The 22,603-nt window shown below is 39.9% G+C and overlaps 1 protein-coding gene across 2 annotated transcripts in view; it reads right to left on the reverse strand.

Annotated features, from left to right (window-relative positions):
* Window positions 1–3,044: 3,044 nt before the first annotated feature.
* rnf19b (ring finger protein 19B) overlaps window positions 3,045–22,603 on the reverse strand; it is a 36,777-nt gene continuing 17,218 nt past the window's right edge. Inside the window, exons 3-10 of one of the 2 annotated variants that reach the window (XM_058619523.1) lie at window positions 13,802–14,001; window positions 9,402–9,543; window positions 8,435–8,597; window positions 5,928–6,042; window positions 5,209–5,349; window positions 4,926–5,115; window positions 4,620–4,754; window positions 3,045–3,543 (exon numbers count right to left, since the gene is read on the reverse strand). In XM_058619523.1, coding sequence (XP_058475506.1) covers window positions 3,093–3,543; window positions 4,620–4,754; window positions 4,926–5,115; window positions 5,209–5,349; window positions 5,928–6,042; window positions 8,435–8,597; window positions 9,402–9,543; window positions 13,802–14,001 — 1,537 coding nt within the window. In that variant the 3' untranslated portion in view covers window positions 3,045–3,092. Of the gene's footprint in view, window positions 3,544–4,619; window positions 4,755–4,925; window positions 5,116–5,208; window positions 5,350–5,927; window positions 6,043–8,434; window positions 8,598–9,401; window positions 9,547–13,801; window positions 14,002–22,603 lie in introns of both variants that reach the window. The other variant, XM_058619522.1, reaches the window with a different exon arrangement.

A 22,603-nucleotide genomic window follows, 5' to 3' on the forward strand; every position in this document is an offset into this window, starting at 1 on the left:
TTTTCCCCCTCAAAGATCCACAGGTTTTTCTTTCACAGTCCTGTGTGTACAACCCCACACAAGGCAGAGCATCACCAGTGACAGGAAATACACAAACAGAATCAGAACACTTAAATACAGTATTGCTATCTATATACTCTAAAAAACAACAAAAAATAAACAAAAAAACCTTTTCAAATGAAGACAGGGACACCTGTGTTCTTAAACCTCTCTGTTAACACTCGCTCACACTCTTCTGCTCGGGAAGTCTGGGTTTCTGTACGTGGTACATTTGTGTGTTTTCTCACAGGCAGCCAGGAACACGTGATAAGTGCGGACCAAACAAAGCAGCTTCCAGTTATACACAAGCAGCTAAATCCATAGAGTTACTCTGAGATGATGAATATAAAAAAGGTTTCCTTGGGGAGTGAAGGGAAACAAAACCTGTGAGAAAAAACCTTTTTCTTTTTTAAACAGAAGCACAGAGGTGATACAAAGATAAGAAGCAAGTAAGAGTAAGACGAGCTTATTGGCATCAGTGATGAAGAGTTTGGCTCAAAAAACGACTTGAAAATTGACCTGTAAACTAGGGATGAGATAACTTAATATGTGTCAGTGGGATACTGGTCAAAACGACACTTGAAAAAGAGATTTTTAATCATTTTCCTGGTTAAATAAAAAAGAAATGGCTGTATCTGATATTGGACAGACACAAAATGGAAATAATACAATCGCAAAATACCATATATTGCATGCTTCTCTACTCACAGATTGTAAAGAATGTAACCACATTTTAGCCGAGTCCTGTTGTGCGCTGCTTATTTCATCAAATAACTGATACTGGTAGATAATGTTATGGTGTTAGCATCGGACATGAGAAGTTCATATCAAGTCATCCCTATTTCAAAACAAAATAAGGTACAGAGGAAAAGAGGGATTTAGTTTAAGTTTAAAAAAAATATTTATTTGAATTAAAAGTGGTTTGAATGTTTTTGAGCCAAACTCTTCTCGAGTTACATCCAACATAAAAGGCCTGGTGGGTGATTTATTTTGGTTGTACCACAGACTTTAATACGCAACTGAAGTAAACTCACGCATAGCGACAAGAAAGACGATGAACTGCAAAAAATGTTTTTTAAAATTAAAAATACAAAAAAAAAACATAAATAAGATCAATTCCGATAAAGTGCACAAGTGCTCATTCAAAAACAGACAAACACAAAAAGTGTACATTCATCAGGAGTCACATTTATACACACACACATACTCACACACACATTCAAGTGGTCAAACGGCCAGTTCACACACCGGAAACAGAGTTCTGACAACGAGGCGTTCACAGACACCACGCAGAAAAAAACACAACAACATGCGTCTGTGGATCAACGTGTGTTTTTAAATGAATAATTCCAAACATTCTGTGGTTACAGAATGTTCTCATGGATTTTGGATCCAAATCATTTACATTTGGTTTTGTTTGTTTTTTCACTATTTTCTGAAATTTTATTACTGAAAATACTTAAAAACTAATCAGTTTAATTTCATCTGTTACGGGAAATAAAAACTCTGTTTGTCAAAAGAACACACACAGAAGACTTAGAGTAGAGATGTTTGGTCCAAACGCTGTTTTCCAATTTTAAAGAACAGAATGGCAAGCTTAATATTTCAGAAATGTTTGTCCAGTCCATGTTGATTCTAATAAAGAAAATAAATAAAGGTTGAATTTGTCTAAACTTTAAAACCACTTGAAATGGTTATATCTACAATTGCTATAATGTTTTTTAGTGCTGTTAATTAATGAGTATAGTGACACTGTTGTTTTTACACACTTATGCTTGCAACTGTGTTTACGCTGAAAAATCTCTTTTCCTTTCAGTTAAAAATCATTAAAAAGTTGCAGGATAACTAACATCATTTTTAGTTCATAGTTTAGGTCTGCTTGATGTCGATCAAATGTACTTGTTAAATACTGTATGTTTTCTATATTTTCTTTATATAAATGAATCAGTTTGTGTGTTTCTTCTTAAATACATATAGTTTTAATAAGTTGTCTCTATATCCGAGCGTCTAAATTGTAAACATATTCTGATTTCTTTGCTCATCTGCGACAGTAAACTGAATATCTTTGGTTTTGTGGATAAAACAAGACACTGATCAATATTTGCCACTATTTTTTGGACTAAAAAACAAATAATCGTACGTCAGTGTTTATGAATCAAATTTTCCTTAAATTAATAAAGAAATACACATAAATCTTTCTTTAAATGGTTGGAAAATTTTAGGGGGGGACTCATAAAAACTCTTCCATGACCCATCCGTGGGTCCCGAACCAGGATTTGGTAACTACTGGTCCACGTCATTGTCAGAACTCGGTCATAATGGACTATATTTTTGGCCATACCCCCTCCCTCCTTATGTGCTTCTTTTCTTGTCTTTCTTTTACGTAAACTAGAACTTTCACCAGTGCAAAAGAAACTCGCTGCTGCCCCCCTTCTTTCTTTTTCTTTTTTTTAATCTGTCACGGCTCATGCAGACTCATGCACACACGGCGAACGATGCGATTTCAACATCGTCTGAATATAAATAGTGGGCGGGGGGGAGGGGGGGGAGAAAAAAGAACATGGAGTAAAAGAAAGCCACGATAGTCGAGTACAAAGTCCACAATCATTCACTCATCGTGTCGTCATGAACATCCCAACAATCCGACTTCCTCTGCTGTGCTCGGTGACGCTTCACCTTCACCATCATATTTTTAGTTTTTTGTTTTTTCTTGTGGAAAATTTGTACCCCTTTTCTTTTTCTTGTTTTTTTTTTTCTTTTTTGCTTCAGTAGCCAAGGCATTTTGCACCAAGGAGTAAACATAAATGGTCATCTTATAAATCTCAGAGGTAGAACCCTGACAATTTACTCTGTGAGGAGATTGACAGGTAGAAAGATAAGACAGACAGAAGTAAACAAACATGTCTGTGAAGTCGCAGAAAAGCAGCAAAAATGTGAAAAGGACAACAGAAGAAAAAAGCTTGAGAGTTTTGTCATGTAAATGTTGCGGGATTCGTTTTGGGCTGTTGTTGTTGTTGTTGTTGTTGTTTTCTTGTGCAATCCTGAGTCTTCTCTCAGACGTAGAGGATGACGTTGCTGTCCGCGGGACAGTGAAGGCCTTCGGTGGACGGGTTCAGAGCTCGACAGGACGGAGGCTGCGGTTGCGGCCCGGCGGCCACCAGGTGGCAGCTCTTGGGGTGCGGCGAGTCGCAGTCATCCGACGTCAGCTCAGCGATGTCGTCCGACTGCGTGTCCGACATCTCCAGGTCGCTGCGGATGCTCTCCGGCTGAGCCAGGGTGACGTCTCTGAGCCCCTCCCTGATCGACACCCCCGGCGACAGTCCCAGCACGGAGTCCGACAACGCTCCGCCCCTTCTGGAGCTGCAGTCCTGAGGCTCCTCCCCGCCCAAGGTCGCCGCTATCGTGGCGGAGCCCGGAGGCGGGGTCAGGTCCTCTTCACTGGTCAGGCAGAGATGGCTGGGTTTGGTCTCGATGTCCACCTGGATCTCCAGGTTGGTGCACTCCCTGCAGAAACACGTAAACAAAGACCATTATTAACCTATTAAAGGTGCAGTAGGTAACTTCTGGTCATTTTTGTTGTTTGGTCCTCACGTACAGAAACAATGTCGGGGGGAAAATCTAAACTAGACGAAACGGGAAACACTCTTTATCTGTTTTTTTTCATTTTTCATTTGTGCACAATATTGGAAATCGTCTTATTCATTAACCGTTTTTTCATTTTTCATTTTATTTTGAAAATCAATTGAACAGTGTTGTCCTTGTGTCCCTGCTGGTGACATGCCTGTCTATTTCCTAAATGATCACTTTAACGTATGGAAACACTGGAAACCACTTCAGACACTGTCCTGATGTGAGCAGAAAAACATAGAGCAACAAGAGCATGACGTACAAATGTTCTGCTCCGATCAAACACACACAAGTCACACGTCAATTTAAAAAAAGAAAATCTAACAACCACGTGTTAACGCTTCAAAATGATTTGCACGCTGGAGTGAAAGATAAACAGGAATGAAGGCGGAAGAACAAAGAGCTCCTTTAAACGCAGTCACTGGGGCTCTGGCGTGATATTTGGGACGGGGTTTATTTGCTTGTTTGAGAGGGATTTGTGCCGCTTTAAGTCGACAGGCCGCGGAGGAGAAAACAACCTGAGATCATCACGGCGTCAAAGCTGCCAAGTCATCAGATTAGTTTTAATCCAGTTTCCTCAGTTACATCACGTCTAAAATCCAAAACAGTGACGGTGGCAGAAGAGTCAGTTCTGTCCCCTGACGACAAAAACTCTTCAAAAAACAGAAGCCAAAACTCACAAATGGCTCAAGGACTCTTTTGTTTTAGTTCTGTTGTTGTCTGCAACCGTTAGAATGAAAAGAGACATTTCTGTCCCTTCTCCACCCGAATAACGAACAAAAAAAACAGTTTGACCCTTAAAGTTAAGATATTATCATGTGTATCTATGTAAAGTTTTTTAATACATATATACTATATTTAAAGAACTACAGTTTGTCGCATTTATGAAATTTAAGAGCTACAATTAAAAGACTCTTTTTTTTGACATGACGTGGGTCATCATGACGTCTCACCTGTCAGGTAGCGTGTAGGAGGAGATGATGGATCCAGCCATTCCTCTGGTGCTGGCACAGTCACTTCCTGCTCCCAGGCTGCCCGTCTCCCTCTGAGCAGATTCTTTAGCCAACTCTGCTGCTTGAACCTCCAGCCTAGAGACAAAAAACAAACAAACAAAACACTCAGTGACACAATTCTGTCCATTTTGAAGCCAAATGACATAAAAAAAAGACATATTAACAAATATAAAAGCTGCAAACAACAGTTTTAAAAACAGTTCTCTCTCAGCAGGGAAAAAAAGAGCCTGAAAAGTGAATCATCACCTGCTGTATTTTCCAGTGCGAGTTCCCAGAGCTCCACCTGCCAGAGTGTTGAAGTGCGGCGTGTCTCCCAGAGTCCCGGGGGCCACAGAGAGGCCCTCACTGGGGGACGTGGTGCTCAGACCACTGACCGCGCCGTCCAGGCTGCTCTCGCCAAAGCTCGGGGACTTGAGCGCGCGCCACGCGTCCGCCACTGCGCAGGTTTAGAGAGAGGAGAGGAGAGAGTCGAGTCTGAGTGTGCCGCAGAGTGAATTAAAAGCCAAATGTGAAGATTTGTGGTTCTCACCTGTGATTGGACCGTCGTCCTCGTCAAAGTCGATGCGTACGCCTCGTCCTTTTCCTCGGCTCACGCCGCAGCCTCCACCTCGACACAGAGAAATGGGCACCACGCCGTAAACATAGGCCAACATGATCGGGACACCGATGCCTGGAGGTAAAAAAAAACCAGGAACAATTATTTAATGAAACATAATGTGATGTTATTATTGTTAGTATTATTATCATTATTATTATTTTTAATGTTTATAAAATTTATTTTCAAAATCTGCTGGTAAATGTAATCTAAAGTTTTCTTTTACTTTTTAGTTTTATTTGTCTTTTGCTTGCGTTTTAACTGTGTACTGTACATGTGTAAACTTGTGCTGCTGTATCAATGTGAATTTCCCATATGGAGGATCAGTAACGGTAAATCTTATCTTATTTCGTAAAGCAAAAATAAAGAAAACAATCAATAATATTTCTGTACTTTCAAGCTCTTGTGTTTCCTTTTCAAAGACATGCATTCTGATAAAGTGACTCAGCAGATTCTCCCAAACTAAATGTGCTGGATTAAATAGCAAAAGCGTGTGTATTTTTCTTTTCTTTTCTTCTGTCTCCAGTGACGAGCAGCAGCAGCAGACACATCAGTTCATTGACGCTGATAAACACGACGTCCTTGGTTTGTTTTGGCCTTGTTTCAGCCTCACAGATTCACGCTGCATAACAGACGGCGGCTGCGTCTCTTACCCACGCTGACAGCTGCGATGACGGGCGCAGTGATGATGGACAAGGCCACGCCTCCGGTGATGGCCAGGTTCCTCCTGTGACGAGACGCCTTCTTCAGCTCGTAGTGAGCGTGGATCTGTGAGAGGGAGAGACAGACAGACAGACAGACAGACAGACAGACCGACAGGTGGACGGTTAGACATTTCTGAACTTGGAGGACGTGTTAGTGAATTTAAAGGACCAGTGCGTAGGAGTTGAGAGGCTCTATCAGAAGAAACTGGTTAAATCATAAATGAATATAAACATGATGTCATTGGTGTAATCATCTGAATCACAGGACAGCTGTTCTGGGGGCGGGGCCTTTTCCACAGAGTCTGCCATGTTTTTTATATAATAGAAAACATGACGTACAACCCAAACAGTTGTGTTACAGGTTGTTTATAGATTGTATTACATGTTTAGAGAAGGATACGTGACGTATACCACCACTAGATGTCAGTAAATCCTACACACTGACATTTACAGCCAATAAAAATGTGTATTTTTCCACGTTTAAATATGTATTGTATGTATTTTGTCCACTGAATTAATCCTTATTAGGAGTTTATTTGTTTACCTGAAAGAAAACTTTGACTTTTGCCTAAATTGTACACAAACTGTTTGTCTTTGCAGAGCTGGATTTTGAAAAATCTGGATCTTATTGTATGTTTTGGTCAGGTTAGGACCACTGTCCAAGATGAATATGAACAAAAATAAACCCATTTTGTACTATAAATCCATACATTTGTAGAAATGCTGGTTACGTGTTCATGTAAAATGATATTTTGTGCGCATTTGTCTAAATAAAGCTTGTAAACTCTTGGGTTTAACACAATGAATTCCTTGTTAACGGGCTCTTACGAGAATAAACCCGACACCAATTCAAAATCTAACAGTATGAAGACGGAGATAAAAGCAAAAAGCTCCGGGAGGGATTAACTGTGATCTACACCGATCTACATTCAACACACAGACCCAGTTCTTTCAGGAGGATTTTAAAGACCAGCGTCTCTGTCGTGACGCGTTCATAACAACCTCCATTAGCATTGACAAGGTTCACTGTTTTAAAAATGATGACCTTTACATTTTTTTGGAGCTTTAAAAAACATAAAATAAATAAATAAATAATTCACACAGTTCCAATAGCACCCAGAAGAGGGTGCTACAGTTCTTTTTGTAAACCCACTGTCACCGGAGAAAATTGATCTCATTTAAAGGAAAGAGAGAACCTTCAGTGGTATTTACTAGAATTGCTTTATATTCCAACTGTAACTGAACTACACATTATCAAATATGAAGTAATATGTATTTATGTCTTAATTGATGGAATGTTAAACAAAAACAAACATTTTCATTTAAAAGATTTAAGATGATATAATAACATAAAGACATGACATTTTGCTAATTTGAGAATTTCTGGACGTTTCAAGCATTTAAAGGCATAACATTTTGCCAATTTCAAAAACCCTTGGATGGTTTAAGGATTTAAAGACTCAGTTGAGAATTTAGGTGACATTTCAAGTATTTAAAGACATAAAATGAAGCTAATTTGAGAATTTACGTGACATGTCAAGTATTTAAAGACACAAAATGTAGCTAATTTGAAAATGTCTGGATGTTTCAAGCATTTAAGTACATATAATTTAGCTTATATGAACATTTTCGTGACGTTTCAAGTATTTAAAGCCATGACATTTAGCTCATTTGAGAATGTCTGAATGTTTTAACTGGATGTTTGAAGGACTTCACCAAATATTTGCACTGTAGTGCAGTCACTTATTGGTTCTGCTTTTGAAAAACAAAAAGTCTTTGATTATTATTAGCGTGAATAGAAACCACTTCCTGGAAATCAAGGGAAGTGGAAAACTTCCTTTGCTGTATATCCTGTCATTTCCAGAAAACCCTTTTAACAGGGCAGCGTAACGAAACTTAGACAAAGAATCTTTGTATTTCCCATTATTATTATTGTTATGTCTGCGTTGTGCTGTGAATTCCACATAATTGGCACAGTTTTGTAAAACAATGACCCTGCTGTGGTGTAAAGTGAAGTCTGTGGTTTTCACTTCTGTAAAAGAAAAACAGTGAGAGAAGCGAACATAAAGATTAAAGAAGTGTGGAAAAACTGAAAAGCAACAAGGACAAAGAAGCTGTTTCGTTTTCAGTGAAGTCAAATATGTATAGAACACATATAAAGAAGACACCAAAGTTCCGCTTTAAGATTATGAACTCACGAATGGTGTTTCATAATTTCCTCTTTCTTTTAGAAGTCTGTTTCCTGTCTCTCTCTCTCTCTCTCTCTGTTAATACGATTTCAGTTTCTATTCAATTATTATAATTTTCTCCATTATTTCATCATGCTTTTTAAATTTAGTCCAGGTGAACAAGCAGTTGAAGCCCTATTAGCTAAAAAATAAATAAAAATAAACTAGTCATTTGACTAATCCAGATACTTCATAATGATAGATAACAAATTAGGAGTAGTTTGTTACCTTGCGGCCAACGTAAACGGGGATGCCGATGACCATGGCGGGGACAGCGATGCCCGCGATCAGGGTGATGCCGACTGGAGCCCCGATCAAAGTTCCCAGCTGCCACAGAATCTTCTTCTTCCTGCTCCAGGGCTTCTTCCCCCAGAAAGTGCAGCCGGATGGACTGATGGACGGTCAGAGAGACGGTTACGTTTGAATATGTGAAAATGCCAGGCAGACACATTTTTAACACATGTATTTATTATGGTAGTAAACGTTTATAGAGTTGGGTTTATGGTTGTTGAGACGGAGAATGAAGATAAGCACCAACTTTTTTTCTTTTGCACCACACAAAAAGTTTTTATCGTTGTTTGTTTGTCTCTATTTAGATGTAAATGATAATAATTAACTTTGTGAAGACCTGAAGGCAGAGTGTTGATACTTTTAAGAGCAGATTCAAGACCTACCTTTTTAGTCTGGCTTTTAATTTAATTAATTTATTTTATTTTATAATTTATTTTTATTTTATTGTATTTATGCGCATTTATTTATTAGGTTATCTATCTATCTATCTATTTATTATAGTATTGTATTTTTTTTATCTATCTGTCTCATAGACACATAGATTGTGTTTATAAAGGTGTGTGAGTGAATCTGGGTGAGTGAATGTGTGATTGAGTGGAATGGGTGGGGTTATATATGTATTTTATTTTAATGTAAATCACTTTGTGTTGCATTTCATATACATGAGTAGTGCTATATACTGTAAATAAAGATTGATTGATTTGTTTAATGGATGAGATTTTTATATAATGAGAAACAGAATTGGTCCAAGAATTGAGCCTTGGGGAACTTCACAGGTAATTGAGGTCAGCCAATTAAGACAAAATTGCTTCAAATGTGTTCAGTAGTTTAAAGCGAGCTGTGACTGTCATGAAACAAACTAGAGCTGAAACTGGACCTACAGCACAAGGAGATATTTTCCTACCTGAGGTAGTGCAGGTCGGAGATCTCCTTCATGCAGAGCCAGCAGAATTCGCAGCCGCAGACGGCGCAGGTCATGTGATTACAGCTGCCATCGTTCATCTTGATGATGTAGGCGCCGCAGCGAGGACAGGGTTTGATGTCATCTGCTGGAGACAGTAAAGAGTGACTCAGATGAAAATACTGACATGAATAGTTAAAGCTCCAGTGTGGAACTTCTATGCAGAACTCGTTTCTACGGAGTTATCTGTTGTATATTGGTCTTTTAATGTAGAATGACTTGCCCAGGAAACTAGGAGCTGCTTGGCGGAGGAAACAGCAGCAGTTGTTCAAGGAGCGCTTGATTTGATTTGCGTTCCTTTTGCCGGAGCAAGCATTTTCATAAAGATGAAGTACGATTGTGAAATCGTACTTTATCACTTGTTTTCAGTCGTAGTCCAACTGTATGAAGACATCTCGCTTTACTAGCACTGTGCAGCTGTTGTGCTTCCACCGTGCCTCCATAAGTCATGATGTAAACTGCGTCACACCAGTGATGTCGCCAGGCGACACGAAAACAAAAGCCCATTGTACAAAAAAACAACGTAATGTGTTTATCAGTTTTGCGTGAACTCCTTTAACAATGGTTTCAATGTGGCATACGTTTGCATTTAAAACTTACACACTACAGCTTTAATTTGGTCGTCTATGCAAAGCTGAGCTAACGGTCGGCTTCTTTTCCACTTTCATGTTTATCATGAGGCGATAGTGAGTTATAAGTCACTGAGGTTCACTGTTGTTTGGAAAAATCAGTCTGGAGCTGAGAACATAAGCTGTGACTCAGGAAGAAATAAGAGGTTTGAGACACAACAACTGTGTTCACAGCCCTCAGGCTTCTCCACACCCCCCCCCCCCCCCCCCCCCACCCCAGTAATATCAAACACCAAACACTCTCTGCTTTGTTCTTTTTTTCTTTTTTAGTGTCTGCTTTAAAACGATTACATCACTAAAACCATGTGTTTGTGTGTGTCTGTGTGCAGAACTTAGCCTCCGGGCATCGGAGTAAAGAAAACCATTTAATACTGCATTTAAACATGGAATCTTTTTCAACTTCTGACATTAAATCAAACCTCATTATGGTAATGGTCGGAACAATCGCAGAACTTTGTCCTCTCATGCTTTTTTAAAGGGGGGAAAACAGGAATGAATTGATTGTGTGGTCGAATTCTGGGATGCCGGGTATGTTCTCTGCTCTTTAAAGGGCAGTTTAAGACATTTGAAGAGAACCTTCTAGAGGCCGCTGAATGTGTGTGTGTGTAGTTATTATTCTGTGTTTCTGTTTCTCTTTATTCTGCAAACATTACGTCTTCCAACACTCTTTCTTTTCGCTTTTTCTCTGTTCCCTCTCTTTCTCTTGTGACTCTCTGTATATCTGTCTGTGTCCAGTCATTATTACAGACAGACAGACAGACAGACAGGTGGGCGCAGCAGGACAACGGCCCGGGTCGCTTCATGAGTCAGCTTTGGTCGTCTGGCTCGCTGTCAGTTCTTTTTGGAAACTTGGCAGATGGAGGAAAAACTGGATGTGATGAAGATTGAGAAATGGCCAAGGACAGCTGGAGGGATTTATTTAATCAATCTTTAATCAAAATGTGATTAAAGACACACACACACACACACTAGAGACAGATAAGAACGTAAAAGCTCTTACAGTTGTGTCCTGTTGTGTTTGCATCCACAACAAAACAACTGTGTTTACAGTCTTGTTGCTTAGCAACTGTACGTTAACCATCTCCTGGCTGTAGTCAGTGTCAGTGTTTATGTATAAATCTTCTGTTGTAAGTCATCAGAGTTCTGTGATTAAAGCTGCGGTAGGCGACATATCTGTGTCACTGTTTTCAGTGTCATGTAAATAAAGAATTAGAGGGAGGGGGGGGGGCTCCTATTGGCTGTTCTATAAAACTGCTGCCTGTACATGTGCCTTCATTCAACAGGTGCCTTTTTCAGAATTGGTAACATTTTTAAAATTATTTTTAAAGACTCACCTGTTCTCCTTTGCATTTTGAGACAGTGTGAGTCAGTTGTTCTGCATTTTCTCGGCGAGACATTGAGATGTTGACTCGCGTGTTTGGTGTCTTTTCTGTTTTTATTTAGTCGTCATATTAATTTAATTACTACTGTGCAGCACTTTGGTCAACTACTGTTCAAATGTTGGGAAAGTGCTAACATGGTGCAGTTGGTTTGGTTTCTCCAGGTGAAGATTGCTCAACCTTGGGCTGTGGCTAAAGACTTAACCTCAACAGTCTCAGTGTGATGAGTAAACTTGTTGCCCTGGCAAACAGACAGACACGACAGAAGCCATTTTCCACTCTGGCTTTGCCAAAACATAATCTGCTTTACAAGGCGAATTTCCAGAATGTACAAGAGAGTTGGACATTAAAATTCATCATTTATGATGTTTATTCACTTTGGTCAAAGATGCTCAGTAACTATGATAAATCCTAGGCTTTTGTGACACTTCTGACAATGAATTCCTTCCATTGTAGTAAAATATATACGTATATGTAAAAGTAGTTTAAAAGTCATTTAAAAGCTGTTGCTTTTCTTTCCAAATGACATTGGCTTGCAAAGCTTTCCCTTCTTCTTCTTCTTCTTCTACTTCTTCTTCTTCTTCTTCTACTTCTTCTTCTTCTTCTTCTACTTCTTCTTCTTCTTCCTCTTCTTCACCACCACACGAATCACAAGATGATTTTTTAATTACCCTCACTTGAATAACACACTCGCTCCTTTTGTTCCACGGCCCAGTCCGTCCACCAGAACTGAAAATAACCGATTTCCTGCTATTTAACTTTTCTGTGACTTTTTAAAGTTTTCACATGTTTGAAGTAAAAAGAACCAGAAGGACCTTTCTTTTTTCTTTTTTTTTCCACAAGCAAAGATTAAACTGATTATTTCAAACATGGCTCAAATGAGACACTGAAATAACTGTGTCTCTTTGGAAAGTCTGAGCAGCTTAGACGACATTTTAAGATGCTGCACGACAGGACACATGCTGCCGCTGCAGTCATCAAACTATCCAGCAGAGAAGCTGTGATATAAATAGTGTCTCATGCGTGATTGAGCGCTGCAACTTTTCCCTCAGCTGTGGGAAACGCCAGGGAGCCGCCGCCGCTGCCATCGCCACCACCACCACCGCCGCCGCAGACATGAGTCAAGTTTGAATCAACACTGTGTGACAGACTGAGATCGACATGCGACACGAGTGACAGAGACTGAGATACAGACTCAGACAGTTCTCAGGGGTGTGAAGTAGACTTTCAGGTTGCTGGAGGAGAGGATTGTTTTTTTCTGTCTGTTTAGGATTATGCACAGACACACACACACACACACACAAACCCACAGAAACACACACACTGTGCAGATGTGTGTGGAACTGTCTAACTCTTGGCTCAGTCGCTGTGTGGTGAGAGTCTGTGGGTGTTTCTCAGAGTCAAGGTAAGGTAGGATGCTGAGATTTCAAAGATATTACGTCACTGTACTGTTCAGGATGTTTCAAATTCCTCACCACTGAGATTTTAGGATGCATGTACCCAGCAGAAGTACCCACAATCCTTTGTGCATGCATGTCATTTGCAGGTTTTGCAAATGTAGCAGACAAGAACTCCATGACTGTCAAGACACTCCAGGGTTCCTACACCTACACCCCATTTTTCAAGGACTGTTCAAGACCAATTCCCTCAAATTCAAGGACAGAATGTGCTGACACAGCTAAAGACGGGAGGCCAACTTGTGGGAGCCGCTTCGCCCATGGCATCCACTGGGATCATGGGCAAAGTCAGTCTTTGTAAATTTCGTCATTTGCTCTCTCTCTTGCTTAACGTGACTCGCTCATTGTTCTGCGTGGATTCTCACGTTAAACAGCAGAGAGAGAGACAGTGGACAGTGTCCACAACACCGCTAGTTATTACAGCTCGACGTAACTTCTGTATCTTGCACAAAATTCAAGCACTTTCAATGACACATTCAGTCTATTTAGGATATGGGTCATTAGTCCAGTGCTGTAGTAAAGCAATGGGTGGAGCCTCCCTGCAGAGCAATGATCTGCGCCTCCACATGGCAGGTGGAGGTTGTTGGGTATTTGTTTTTAATTAAGTGGAACATTCTTAAAGACATAAAGACGCACACTTGCTAGCCTCTTACATTTGTACATTCCCAGAATGCTAGGATAGAGTATCTCCTCATTTATGGACTCACAAGAATCTTGAATTTGAGGCTGTGTTCCATTTATAATGGAACATGGAAATTAGACCTGGGAGTGATGTCACCCCCGAGTTCATCGCGTTCCAGGTGAGGGTTGGGGAGTTTCCGAGTCAGAAACACACCATGAGAAACAACATGTGTTTTTTTTGTTTTCCAGGTACTCACCAGGTCCCTGGTCCTGTGTGTAGCTGGGCGAGTGGTTGCTGTGGGTGTGCAGGGACTGCGCCCTCTGCTGGCGAGCAGAGTCGCAGGTCTGGTTGGGGTGCCAGGCCTGTTTGCAGTGGTAGCAGAACTCGGCGCCGCAGCCCTCTCTGCCACAAACCAGCCTGGGACAGCTGGCACAGCCTGAGGCGATGACGGCGAAGCTGAGTGAAGGAGAGACAGACGGAGAGAGAAGAGTTCAAAAAACGTGGGAACTGAAGAAACCAGTTGATCTTTATGAGGCAGTGACTCACAATCCTGCAGCAAATTAAAGCTTCATTAGCAGCGTTTTCTAAATGAAAGGACTGTCTGTACTCATGATCAAAAACAGTGGCTGCTCCGTTTTCCTCACTTTGACACCCACATCGAAAAACTGTGGGCAGCTACTTGCAGATGGAAAGCTCATTAAAGTTGATTAATCTATGCTACCTGTCAAACTAATCAAACATTATTCTTAGTCCCTCGCTGACATTTTACAGATGGTGACAATAACCCAAAGGGAATCGGCTCATCGTTTTAGCAGCTTTCAGACATGCACTGAATATTCTCCTCCAAAACATTTTACTGAATCTAAGACACGTTTCAGAGAAGCTGTAAGCTTGAATGCTAATGTCCAGAACTGTAAATCTGGTAATTTTCCAGAACTTCTCCTGCCAGCACCCTAGTCAAATGTATGGATAATGAAAACACAGGAGGAAAAGCTCTAGTAAATCCACAGAGAGCCAACCGTTCGCTTAGATGCTCTGCAGATTCTAATGCTAATGTGAACATGTCTGATCCACATAATCTCCCACTGTGTTAGTCAGATGTAAACGTCAAACTCCACTAAATATCTGGAGCCAATTTACATGTCTGAAAAATACTTTCACACGCATATATCAAAAGTATGGGCAGCCAGTCCCAGACTGTGACCTCAGGTCAAAATAACCTGATCTATTCCTGTAAGAGGAATCATTTTACTACTCAAACCAAAAGTGAAAGCTGTGTGACTCACATTTTACAAGTGGTGAGATGACTCTAAATGGAATATGCTCATTTCTTTAGCCCCTTTGTTTACTGGTCAAAAACATTAACACATTACTAGTAGCTATAGCTTTTGCATACAGTGAAAATAGAAACAATATACAACATACACCGCTGGGTCAAATGCAGGTTTTTATTGACTCAGTGTTGTAAAGATGACACCATGAAATCTATTTCTTTATTTTAGCAGTCTTGTCACTGAGCTAAAATAAGCAAAGCTAAGCTAAAATTAGCTGAGCTAAGATAAGATAAACCGAGTTAAGCTGAGCTACACTACGATAAGCTGAGCTAAACTAAGTTACACTACGATAAAATAAACTGAGATAAGCTGAGCTAAACTAAGCTACACAACAACATGATAAGATAAGATGTGCTAACCTAAGCTACACCACATAAAATAAGCTGAGTTGAGCTAAGATAAGATAAACTAAGATAAGATAGCTATGCTAAGATACAATAAAATAAGATGAGATGACCTAAGCTAAAATGAGTTAAGCTAAACTAAGCTAATACAAGCTAAATTAAGATAAGATTAGATAAGATAAATTGACCTGAGCTAAAATAAACTAAGCCAAAATAAGATAAATTAAGATAAGATAATATTAGGTAAGATAAACTGAGCTAAACAAAGATGACCAAAGCTAAGCTAAATTAACCTAAACTAAGCCAATAGACAATAAACTAAGATTAGATAAAAAAACAAGATAAGCTGAGCTCAGCTAAGCTAACATGAGCTGAGATACGATAAGGTAAGATAAACTAAGATAATATAAAGTAAACTAAGATAAAAATGAGGTAAGATTAGATTTGATAAGGTAAGATAAGATAATAAAAAAGGGTCATAAATGTATGCCTACATTTTAAACACCAGAAAATATAAGAGACAAAGAAATATTGAAAAATGTTGTATGTAAAGATTAAAAATAGTAAATGTAAATAATGCACTACTTTGCACTGGTCTGCATTTATTTGAATGTTCACCATCGAGATCATTGCAATGATGCGCAACACTAAAGCAGTGATGTAAAATCATTCAGTTGCTGCTGAGTTTGAAAGAGGAACTGAAGTTAAAGACGTAAAAGTGTAACCACCGTGACACTGTGAAACTGTCCGTGTGTTCATGATGTTTCCTGCTGTTGTGTTGCACGTTGATTATTTATGATGCATGTGTGATGTTGAACACAGAGAAGCTTCTCCAACAGTGAAAGAAAAGAAGTCAAATACCAAATACCTGCTAAACTGAATTTACACAAATCCACTGGACACAGCGTCTTCTGTGTGTCTGCTTGTCGCAACACTACAAACACAGGATGCTGACACTGAGTGAAATATCCCCAACCCGACCCACCATGTGTGCTAACACGTTATGTAACGGGAGGTGTAACTTTAGAAATCCTGTCAGAGTTTCCAAGGGAAGAGGATTTCAGACGTGACCACTAATGGGCAGATTATTCAGCCTGAAAGCTGAGTCGACGGAGAGGACAGGGAGGTTTGATCAATGGACTAATCACTTAGTAACTACATTCAGAGAGAAAAGGGGAAAGAGTCAGCAGGAGGTCAATCAATGTGGATTTCACGTGTGAAAAGAGACGGAGCAAACTTAATTCAATTTGAATTTAAAAATAAACCGCAGCCTCTGCTTGTTGCTCGATCCATTCTTTCAAATTGTGATTCAGTCCTAGTGTACAGTCAATGCACTGATGACATATATGTCATGTGGAAACTCTTGTGACTGCATTTACTGTGTGATTTATAGGTTTTATTGTTGCTGAATTTGTAGTTTGAGTGTCTTAAAATGTGTCTATAAATAACATTTATCATAATAATCGTTACTACAATTATGATTATTGTGGAGCTCAGCTGACGCACGGACTATGACTTTTACCAAATGACACTGAAATGTTCTGTTTTTGTGGAAGGTAAAAGAAAAGAAAAGGCACATTTGAAAGTGCAGAACTCAGAAAAAGACAGAAATTCTGACAGATTTTAAATTCAAGTGTATAAAATAGTCAACAGACGGGGTGACATTTAGGAAAAATTACAACATGACAAAAGAGGGAGGAACAATGGAGATACAAGAGGCTGTCAGTCACTGGAGGAATCACAAAGGAAGCCTGTCAGGAGTTATTGTGGAAGCAAACATGTTCGGAGGATTTACAATAAAAGCACAAAGCAATTTTATCTAAATTATTTATTTATTAGGGCCTTTTTTTTCTCCTCTGCCAAAACAAAGACGCTGCCACTTTTCGGCACATTAGTCTAAAGCTCTGCAATTACAACGAGTGAAAGCGTGGACGATCTGATAACAGGGCAAACTTGTGATTCTGTTCTGGAACGCCTCCAGCACAGCAACACGTCCCTCATTACCAGCCCATCGACAAATGCAGTGACAGTTCTGTTCTAATGACGGAATACATTTATGAATATGAGAGGAGACAAGAGTTTTTGCTTTACCCCCCAAGACAAGACAAGATGAGACATGAAATGGGATTCCTGCAGAGACACGTCCTCCAGAGACAATCGCTCCAGTCTTTAAAAACACATCTGCGCAATCTGCAAAGATCAAAGTGGTTTAAACAGGACGTCCTTATTTATTTGGCCTTTATTGAAACAGGATAGTCCTATGACGTTTAACAGTGTGTTTTGCATGAGGTGTCAAACTGGTGGCCCGTGGGATTATATTTTTATATATATATTATTTTTTTTATATCAGAACCAGTGGTTTTATATGAATACACCACCTTCACCTTGGTTCTATGCGTATAACTGTGATGCATGTTGAGATATACGCACTCACTGACTGACAAAAACAGCGCACGTGAAGAATTTTATTACATTTAACTAGTTTTTGTAATAAAAATGACCAACGTCTCCACCTTTCATTTGCAAAAACAAATGGTTTAACCGAAGTCATTAAACTGGTTTACTTGTTTAACACTTTTACTGCCCACTATAGGTTAAGAAAACACAACAAAAGTGACACGTAATTAATGCAGTTTATAGTTCTCGAGCTACTCCAAGGTAGTGGCCTCCTAAATCATACTCTGCTTAGGGCCCCAGGGTTTTGTGGGTTAGATTGTTAATTATATATTATTACAGACTGTCTTTCTAACTTCAGTTAGCACTTTTTAGGAACAATAAATCTCAAAAATCTAATAACAATGGTTATGATTTCCATGTTTCCAATAGGACTGGAACACACACACATACAGTGTTTTCAATGGGTGAGAAAACTTAATTTAACCTTATAAACTTTCAGTACAACTGAGGGAAAACAAACAAAACAAAAAAAGATGTCAGTTTTGCATTTTCTTATTCCTGCAGCATCAGCGCTGTGCTTTAGCTTCCCTACACAGAAACCCTGCAGCAGATTGTCGAATGAGCAACAAAACAAAGCTCTTCATCAAAGTGTTTGTTCACCATTTTTCCTCCTTCCAAACTCACTTACTATCGCTTTTTTATTATCATGATGTCACGCATTTGTCTCGACTCTGCAGGTGACAAATGTGTGACCTCATGGAAATCCACTCAACGGCTTTTATGACTCACGATGGATGTGAAATAAAGTCAGGGGGATTTACCAAAGTCATCATGGAACCACAAAGATCTGGAGTGAATTTTTATGACAAAACTCCCCAATGGGAGTTTTGTTGCTAGAGTAAATAGAGCAAAATAAAAGCAGGGGCATGTCTAGGGATTTTGGGGCCCTTATTGACCCCCCCCCCCCCCCCCCGGCATCCACCAATTTTTTTTTACCGTATTATTCTCCACATGAGAAGCCAGATTAGCCGTAAACAATATTTCCACTAATTTTCTTTATTTTTAATCTATATTACACTATAAATTTCCATTCTTTTTTATCTTGTATTGCATTTTGCTTCTCACTCTTTTTGTTTTTTAGACTCCCACATACACGCTGATACACACTGTCCCAACGCTGTACAAAATTATATTTTAGTCATTTAAGCCTAATTATTTGTGTCATAGCAGAATTTGACCATATTTATAGTAAATGACATTGCTTGTAACAAACGTAAATATCTTTCATTTATTTATTCTAGTGTACAGAGAAACAGCCTGATTAATTATTTTATGATCATTTTGAGATCATTTTATGATCAATTACAAAAACGGTTTGAATTATTTCTTTTTTTTAATATAATGTAATGTAATGTTACAAAGAAATTATTAACCAAAAAGAATCCAGTTTGCATGAAGTATAATGAAAATAATTCATTAATTGTGTTTTTAGACCATAAAATGAAGGTGCATCATGACAAAACTTAATAATAGTAATTTTAGGGTTAAAAAGTTTGAAAATTCATTAGTATTGATACAAATGTAAAGGACTGATATTGGTTTGAAGGTGACATAGACCGGAAGCTCCAATTAACGCTGCGTTTGTGTGTGTATCTGCGTCATTACCTCGTTTATGAAACCCTAAAGTTTCAGAACAAAAAGTTCAGCCACTGCTGAGAAAATAGTGTTGTATTGTTTTCCTGGGCTCTGCGAAGCGGATCGACACTTCCTTAATTTGATGTCGTCATCAGAAATCCTCACCACCGTAGCGCCTCCCGGTGCGGGCACTAGTCCGGGCACATCCGGTTGCGTACATTCAACCGCAGAAGAAGAAGAAGAACTAGTCTCGTTGTAGCTGCTGAGATGCAGAGCATCCACCGTGCCAGAGGGGGAGCTGTGTATCTGAGAGCTGGCCTATCTATTACGTCACTTCCAGGTACCTGGCCAATCACAGGACAGTAGGAAAGCTCTCGTTGGCTGGCCAATCACAGCAACTGTTTGGTCTGAAACAGCGCCGCTGACAAGAGCGTCAGTGAGGAGATATTTTGATCGGCTCGTTTGCAGCGACTAGGAGGTTTTTAATCATGAAAACAAGTTAATATATGTAAGTAGACCTCCATAACTAACATATATGTGTGATACAAGCATTCTATGTCGCCTTTAAAACAATAAAAAGAAAAATTAGAAAAATTATTTTAGCTTAATTTTTTATGAACACATTTTTATGCTCTAAGTGTGTTAACGTAACTTTTTTGAATGCGCATCTAAGGGTGAAGGGCGTCCCCATGAAAGCAGTGTTTCCATGGAGACATCAGACTCTTTTTTTTTTGTGCTCTTCTTCAGATGAACCCCGGACGTATGTCAGTCCAATTGGCAGAGCCATGATTTGTTTGACTGGCAAAGCATCTCGCTGTCAACTCTGTCCCCAGGGCAGCACACACACTGATTTGGTTTGACATCTGCGGGACGAGAGGACCAGGAGGAGGAGGAGGAGGAGGAGGAAACAAATGGAGAAGGACAGTGACAGGTAAAACAAAAGCGGGCGTGTGAGATCAAGAGCTGAGATGTAAATGTAAAAGGCAATGAGACAGAGGCAGGGAAAGCCAGGGGAGTTTTATGAGCACTGACATGCACAGACAGTCCTGTCAGTGTTCAGAGCCACCTGGGAATCCTTTCCGAGCTCGTAAATGCAATGTTACAACACACACACACACACACACTGGCTGTAACAACAGGCTGCGTTTAACACCAGTATCACCATCAGTTTGACACGAGCGCCACGTCACAGGTCGATCAGCGACAACCAGAACAGTAGAACACAGACACACGTGTGCGTCCAGTCCAGTGAGTCCGTATTGATCTGTTTAATTAAGTGTCAACTCCTGTTACCACTGGCAACACTCCCTCTATGCCGCATTGATAGTCGCCATAGCAACTGACAGCCAGAGGAGACGGTCTTTGTTCTCACTGGATGAGCCGCTCTCTGACAGTCGCGCAGGCTGCGATCCCATTGGTCGGGAGTGGCGACAGCGGGTCAGAGGTCAGAAGACGGGTGTTGTCGTGTGGCGCCCGGCGGAGTTGTGTCGATTTACCACGAGTTAGTGTTTTTCTTTCTTTTGTGACGCAGAGAGGAAAACAGCGACAGCGGCAGACCAGACTGTGTCCTTGTGTCACTGTTAGATTCACATGAGTCGCTAACAAGAAGCTTTTAAATATTTGTTTATATTTTTAATGCTTCATTTTAAATGCTCAGTGTTTCTCACACACACACGCTGGCTAGTACAGCTATATTATTTTCATTATTATTTTTATTTTTCAATTCCTAACCTGAACCTAAACCATAACCACAATTCAAATCTTAGATCTAAACTTAGCCAGTCCCTCAGAAAATTAGCATCTACCTCATTAGGATCAGGTTTTGGTCTCTATGAGGAACAAGGTCAGTGTTTTTGTACACACACACACACACACACACACCAAACACACACGCAATTTCTCAGATATCAACATTCAAATTCACACTTGTGTGTCTCTGTGATGGACAGTGTGAAGCAGCCGACAGCTCCTGCATGCGCGCGTGTGTGTGTGTGTGTGTTTACTGAGCCGAGTCTCCAGCCCCGGCTATCTGTGGTGAATAACAATTAGGTTCAGTCAACTTGTCTGATTTAAAGTGAGGGGTGAGTCACTGCTGTCGTCAGCCAGAGAGGATTGTCCTGGTAAATATGTAAGTCAGCGGGGCGGAACTGTGGCACCGTGATACTACTGTGTTACTGCAAACACCTGCAATGTTTGATACTGACACACATGACCTTCAAAACACCGGGGACTAACTGCAACAATTACAGGGCAAACTTCTCCCCCCAGTTCCAGCTTGACACTTAAAATCATTGTTTTGTCTACAGGGGTCTGAGCAGAATACCAAACATGGACAGCATTATGTCTGACAACTGAAAGTTTGTGTCCCTCTGCACAGAAGCCCATGGAGAAAATCAGAGATTTAACATCACAACCCACGGCTACGTTAATTCGAATGTGGGTTTTTTTTGTGACACTGGTGTTTGAAATACTTTATTCAGACACTGATTTTCTCTATGGACTTCGGTGCATGAGAGTAACAGATATACAGACTTAAGCAATCATACATTAACATAAGGTGCATCTCTCACAGGAGGAGCACAATTCATACAACCACACTTTCTAAAAGAAGATTTAGAGCGAAAATTCTCACAGTTTGTTTCCTTTTCTAATTAGTTTATATTCAGATTCAGGTTTGGTTGAGCTCAACACAACACAGCTGTTCACATTTACTCAGTACTAACATATGTTGCGAGACTTGTGGTGTGACACATTTGCACACGGTACAAAAAAAATAAATAAACCCTAAACATCTGACCCGATTAAGCTTTGAGTCAAAGAGGCAGGAGTTACTCAGAAAAGCAGAGGTCAGAGGTCAACAATAGGGTCACTGATAATCGATTAGTGTTTCCTAAAATCAGCACATGAATTTCCCTTCAAATGCCTGTTTTTTTCCCCCAAAAAACAAAATATATATTCAGTTTAATAATAAGTTAATGAGTCCAAATAATGAAGAAATGTATGAATATATTATATACAGAGAAATGATGCTAATTTATAGAAAGTCACTTAACAATAGCTGTCGTGTAATGAAACCTGCAGGTTCCACAGCCCACAGACCTGTTGAATGTTCCTCTACACTGTACGTAACAGGAATAGTTCAACGTGTGTTTGACCCTAAACATTCTGTGCAGGCGCAAGATTTAGGCAAAGACGCCGCACGCACAGACACCGAGACCTTCCCCTGTGACAGCGCCGGGATTACTGTACAAAACCACAACAGAGAAATATCACTGCGTATGTGCATCTCGTCTGCCCACACGCCCAGAGAAACACACAGAGACACAAACACAGTGAATCACTCCTCTC

Source organism: Solea solea, chromosome 20, assembly GCF_958295425.1.
Source record: "Solea solea chromosome 20, fSolSol10.1, whole genome shotgun sequence".
Lineage (NCBI taxonomy): Eukaryota > Metazoa > Chordata > Actinopteri > Pleuronectiformes > Soleidae > Solea > Solea solea.